We start from the raw sequence: 6,000 nt of genomic DNA, 5'->3' as shown, positions 1-6,000 counted from the left end.
AAGTCCTCCCTTGCTCTTCCACTGAGTCTCCTGCCTCCCTCTAGCAGCCATCCTTGGGCAGAAGGCAGTCCTGAAATGCAGGCCTGTCCACATTCACAGATGAGGGTCTTCCTTCTGCCCTACAGCTGGGTGTGGAGCCTTCCCCTCTTCCCACCTGGACTGACAGGAGCCCCCTCCTTAAACTGCACAGACACTGATTGGATGCAAAAATGATGGACTGATAAAGTGCATGGGCTCTGGAGTCACCCTGCCCAGGTTGAAAACCCAGCTCTGCCACTTCCTAGCCGGGTCACCCTGGGCAAGTAAGCCAACATTTCTCTGTCTCAAGTTTCCTCATCCACACAGTGGGATAACCATACCTCCTTACTGTGCTAATCCCAGGTTTGGTAGATTTCTTTTTCTGTACAAGGCCAGGGAATAAATACTTCAGGCTCCTGGGGGGCTGCAAGAGCAGCCACTTACCTCTGCCCACCGTGGTAACCCAGCCATACACAATGAGTGAACAAAGGGGCATGACTGTGTTCCAATAAAACTTTATTATGGACACTGAAACTTGAATTGCATATACTTTTCATGTCACAAATGGTCCTTCTTTTGATATTTTTAACAGTATTAAAAAAAATGCCAAAATCACTTTTAGGTCACAGGCAAAAACAGGATTTGGCTTGTGGGTTGAAGTTTGTAGTCCCCTATGCCAATCTTTGTAAGTGCTGAGTGCAGCAGCCAGCACATGGTTCTTGAGCTGATAGTGGGCACCTACTGTGTGCTTAATACACGTCAGCTCCCATCATCATGGAAGGTGTGGATATGGCAGGAGGTAGCTGTCCACGTGGCTGACTTGCTGCTGAGGGGCAGGCCAATCAGTGGGGGAAGGTGGTCTGCCTTGGAGAAAAAGCAGCTGAGGTAGGTTATCAGGAAGTCATGCCTTGGGCTACCACCAGACAGGAGTGGCCAACAGAGTCCTTTAACTGGCCCTTCTCTGCTAAGGGCCCAGAGTACTGGCTTAGCTGCCCAGAATATGCCCCCCTCCCCGCCCCAGGTCAGAGTGAGGGCCTCCTGCCACACCCCTAGGTACCCCCACAGGGCCCTCTTCCCCTCTAACACTCCAAGGACCCTGAGCCACCTCCCTCCTGAGGACTCAGAGCAGACCTTGCCCCAGTGTCAGCGACTGCTGCTGCTGCTAAGTCGCATCAGCTGTGTTCGACTCTGTGCAACCCCATAGACAGCAGCCCACCAGGCTCCGCCGTCCCTGGGATTCTCCAGGCAAGAGTACTGGAGTGGGTTGCCATTGCCTTCTCTGATGTCAGCGACTAGGAATGGTTTATTCACAAACAGCTCCAGCTCCAGGCCCAGAGCTTCCTCCTATCTTTGGCACCAAGCAGTGAATGTCAGGCCTCGACACGTAAAGTCACATCCTTGGGCCCCAGCCCAGGCTGGAGGAGTGGCTGAAACCCCCAACTTGGTGCTTTGGAGGAGTCTCTCACTCTCTCTTTCTCTAGATCTGGCCAAGAACTCTGTCAGGCTTCACTCCTGGCCTTTGTCCAGGCCGGCCCCATATCCTTGGCCCCATCTCTCTCCGCAGCAGGTGTGCTAAGGGGTTTGGCCTGCAGGATCTAGCTCGTCCTAGGCGGCCCTTATGAGTGTGGCTGGGAGGGGTCCGACAGTCCCCTGCACACGCCCAGGCCCACCTCGTTCAAAGCAGACTCGTAGACAATGTCTTCGAAAAGCTCAGAGAGGGGAAGATACCCCCTGTGTGCTGGAGACTAAGTTCTCAACCGTGGCTTGTGGTCTTGGCTCCATCTTTCTTCCCCGCCCTGCCTCAGGACTCAGCTGGCACCTGGGTGTCTGTTAGCTGACTGGAGAAGGCCCTCTCCAAGCGCAGGGTGTTGTATCTGGGGGGTGGTGTGCCGGGCACCTGGGGCCCTGGGGCTGGAGGCAGACTCAAGGCAGAGGTGAAAGTGGGCAGGTCATCGTCTATGTTGAGGCCGGGGTTGTCCCGGCCCTGTGGGATGTGGGGAGCCTCAGGGCAGGCGGGTGCCCGTCTCCGGGCCCACCACCCCTTGGCTTTGTGCCACTGGTGGCGGGCAATGATGGAGAGGGAGTCAATGAAGAAGACCTCGATGATCTCAATGACACAGACGACGGAGCAACTCATCCACAGGCCCAGCTGGCCACCAATGTTGGACAGAAGCTGCTCGATCTGCAAGGGAGGCCAAACCACACGATCAAGGGGGAATCCCCACCAAGCTGGCTTCTTGCAAAGACCCTGAGGCCCAAGGGAGCCACTGGTTAGCCCTGGCCCTGAACAGGTTTGGGGAAGATGAGGGCAGGCTATCTGTCCCCTCCTACCCTGCCCATTCTGATCTGAGGCCTGGTTGGCCTTTGGTGGCCCTACTAGCTTGGGCTGGACCCCCACAGTCTGACTCTGCTCCCTGAGGCCAGGCAGATGGGCAAAGTCGCAGACCCGGGACAGTCTCAGAAGGGAGCTACTCACACTGTTGGCAGGGTTCTCCATGATGGATCTCTGGTTCAGGTCTTTGTAGAATATCAAGAGTTTGGCCAAGTCTGTCCTGTAAGAATTCCAATAGGCAGGGCCAAGGTGACTTGGAGGCTTTTGCACTTTAGCAAATAGCCAGCCCCTCAGTATGGCTGTGTCTCTCTGGCCCAGCCCCCAGCAAGGCCCAGGCTCTGAGCTCCACAGGGTGTCTTAGAACCTGGTTTATGGGGTTCCTTGTGCACCACAGAGCACATCTCCAGCCTGGACCTGGTCACTCAAGCCATCCCTTCACTCAAAAACCATTTCCCCAGCTCTAGACTAAATCAGTCCCCACAGCTGCCCTCCCACAATGAAACCTTGCAATCGTGATTGTTTGATGGCAATCTAAAACATGTCTGGGAGACATATGACCAACCTAGATAGCATACTGAAAAGCAGAGACGTTACTTTGCCAACAAAGGTCCGTCTAGTCAAGGCTATGGTCTTTCCAGTGGTCATGTAAGGATGTGAGAGTTGGACTGTGAAGAAAGCTGAATGCCGAAGAATTGATGCTTTTGAAGTGTGGTGTTGGAGAAGACTCTTGAGAGTCCCTTGGACTGCAAAGAGATCCAACCAGTCCATTCTGAAGGAGATCAGCCCTGGGATTTCTTTGGAAGGAATGATGCTGAAGCTGAAACTCCAGTACTTTGGCCACCTCATGAGAAGAGTTGACTCATTGGAAGAGACTCTGATGCTGGGAGGGATTGGGGGCAGGAGAAGAAGGGGACGACAGAGGATGAGATGGCTGGGTGGCATCATTGACTCGATGGACATGGGTCTGAGTGAACTCCGGGAGTTGGTGATGGACAGGGAGGCCTGACGTGCTGCAATTCATGGGGTCGCAGGGAGTCGGACACGACTGAGCTACTGAACTGAACTGAACTGAACCATAATAACAGCTAGCATTTATTGACCACTTCCTGTGTTGCTAAGCACTCTTCCAAGAACCTTGTGTGAATTAACTCATTTAATTCACACAACAGCCCTATAAGGTGTACTGGAGTGGGGTGCCATTGCCTTCTCTGATCCCCATTTTATAGACATGGAAATTGAGACACAGATTGGTTGAGTAACTTGCCCAAGACTACACAGCTCATGACTGGTAGAGTTGATATTCAAACCTAGCTATATCTGACTTTAAAGTTTGTGCTCTTAACCACTCACTGTACTAAATTCCCTCCTGTTAGAACTGTGGCAAGCTAGAAAATTCATGCTTATTCCAGAGAGGTAGCCAGTACTCAGTACTCTTTGGTGCTTTGCAAAAATGGAAGTTTAATGTTGCCAGAATTTTGGATCTCTCAGGAAAAGGTAGAAATAACAGGTTATATTGGTGGAATCATATTTGGCTCAGGGGTTTAACAGTTTGCAATGATTTGATCAAAGTCTATCTTTATTATTAGACTCTAAGGAGAGATAAGAAAGGCTTCTTCAGTGATCAATGCAAAGAAATAGAGGAAAACAACAGAATGGGAAAGACTAGAGATCTCTTCAAGAAAATTAGAGATACCAAGGGAACATTTCATGCAAAGATGGGCTCGATAAAGGACAGAAATGGTATGGACCTAACAGAAGCAGAAGATATTAAGAAGAGATGGCAAGAATACACAGAAGAACTGTACGAAAAAGATCTTCATGACCAAGATAATCACGATGGTGTGATGACTCACCTAGGGCCAGACATCCTGGAAAGTGAAGTCAAGTGGGCCTTAGAAAGCATCACTACGAACAAAGCTAGTGGAGGTGATGGAATTCCAGTTGAGCTATTTCATATCCTTAAAAATGATGCTATGAAAGTGCTGCACTCAATATGCCAGCAAATTTGGAAAACTCAGCAGTGGCCACAGGACTGGAAAAGGTCAGTTTTCATTCCAATCCTAAAGAAAGGCAATGCCAAAGAATGCTCAAACTACCACACAATTGCACTCATCTCACATGCTAGTGAAGAAATGCTCAAAATTCTCTAAGCCAGGCTTCGACAATATGTGAACTGTGAACTTCCAAATGTTCTAGCTGGTTTTAGAAAAGGCAGAGGAACCAGAGATCAAATTGCCAACATCCACTGGATCATCGAGAAAGCAAGGGAGTTCCAGAAAAACATCTATTTCTGCTTTATTGACTATGCCAAAGCCTTTGACTGTGTGGGTCACAATAATCTGTGGAAAATTCTGAAAGAGATGAGAATACCAGACCACCTGACCTGCCTCTTGAGAAATCTATATGCAGGTCAGGAAGCAATAGTTAGAACTGGACATGAACAACAGACTGGTTCCGAATAGGAAAAGGAGTACGTCAAGGCTGTATATTTAACTTGGCTTATTTAAACAAGGCTGCTTATTTAACTTATATGCAGAGTACATCATGGGAAACGCTGGGCTGGAAGAAACACAAGCTGGAATCAAGATTGCCAGAAGAAATATCAATAATCTCAGATATGCAGATGACATCATCCTTATGGCAGAAAGTGAAGAGGAACTCAAAAGCCTCTTGATGAAAGTGAAAGAGGAGAGTGAAAAAGTTGGCCTAAAGCTCAACATTCAGAAAACGAAGATCATGGCATCTGGTCCCATCGCTTCATGGGAAATAGATGGGAAAACAGTGGAAACAGTGTCAGACTTTATTTCTGGTGGCTCCAAAATCACTTCAGATGGTGATTGCAGCCATGAAATTAAAAGACGCTTACTCCTTGGAAGGAAAGTTATGACCAACCTAGATAGCATATTCAAAAACAGAGACGTTACTTTGCCGACTAAGGTCCGTCTAGTCAAGGCTATGGTCTTTCCAGTGGTCATGTATGGATGTGAGAGTTGGACTGTGAAGAAAGCTGAGTGCTGAAGAATTGATGCTTTTGAAGTGTGGTATTGGAGAAGACTCTCAAGAGTCCCTTGGACTGCAAGGAGATCCAACCAGTCCATTCTGAAGGAGATCAGCCCTGGGATTTCTTTGGAAGGAATGATGCTGAAGCTGAAACTCCAGTACTTTGGCCACCTCATGGGAAGAGTTGACTCACTGGAAAAGAGTCTGATGCTGGGAGGGATTGGGGGCAGGAGGAGAAGGGGACGACAGAGGATGAGATGGCTGGATGGCATCACCGACTCGATGGACGTGAGTTTGAATGAACTCCGGGAGTTGGTGATGGACAGGGAGGCCTGGCGTGCTGCAATTCATGGGGTCTCAGGGAGTCAGACACGACTGAGCTACTGAACTGAACTGAAATGAACTGAAGTCCCTGGAGGCAAGCATCGTGTCTGCTTGGTTATCACGGCATCCCCCAGCACCTCACACCTTGCCTAGTGGACATTAAATAAGATGCTGGAGACCAAACTGGGGTAGGGAACCATGTAAACAGTAATGACCCAGAGAAATGTTAGTTTACATGGCAATCCCACACCCACCTGCTCTACCTTTGTCTCCATCTGTTGAGATCCTTGAACTCTGGCCTGGGTGATTTTTGCTAAAAGTCTCTT

General features: G+C 49.4%; 1 protein-coding gene across 1 annotated transcript in view; it reads right to left on the bottom strand.

Moving 5' to 3' along the window:
• Window positions 1-517: 517 nt before the first annotated feature.
• Window positions 518-6,000, bottom strand: part of SCNN1G (sodium channel epithelial 1 subunit gamma) — a 30,213-nt gene continuing 24,730 nt past the window's right edge. The window contains exons 12-13 of the mRNA XM_069570349.1: window positions 2,495-2,570; window positions 518-2,200 (exon numbers count right to left, since the gene is read on the bottom strand). Of these exons, the coding sequence (XP_069426450.1) occupies window positions 1,820-2,200; window positions 2,495-2,570 (457 nt within the window). The 3' untranslated portion in view covers window positions 518-1,819. The remainder of the gene's footprint in view (window positions 2,201-2,494; window positions 2,571-6,000) is intronic.

This window comes from Ovis canadensis, chromosome 24 (genome assembly GCF_042477335.2).
Source record: "Ovis canadensis isolate MfBH-ARS-UI-01 breed Bighorn chromosome 24, ARS-UI_OviCan_v2, whole genome shotgun sequence".
NCBI classification, from domain to species: Eukaryota; Metazoa; Chordata; class Mammalia; order Artiodactyla; family Bovidae; genus Ovis; species Ovis canadensis.
Note: the sequence above shows the minus strand (reverse complement) of the source record. Positions and strands in the feature narration are given on the sequence as shown.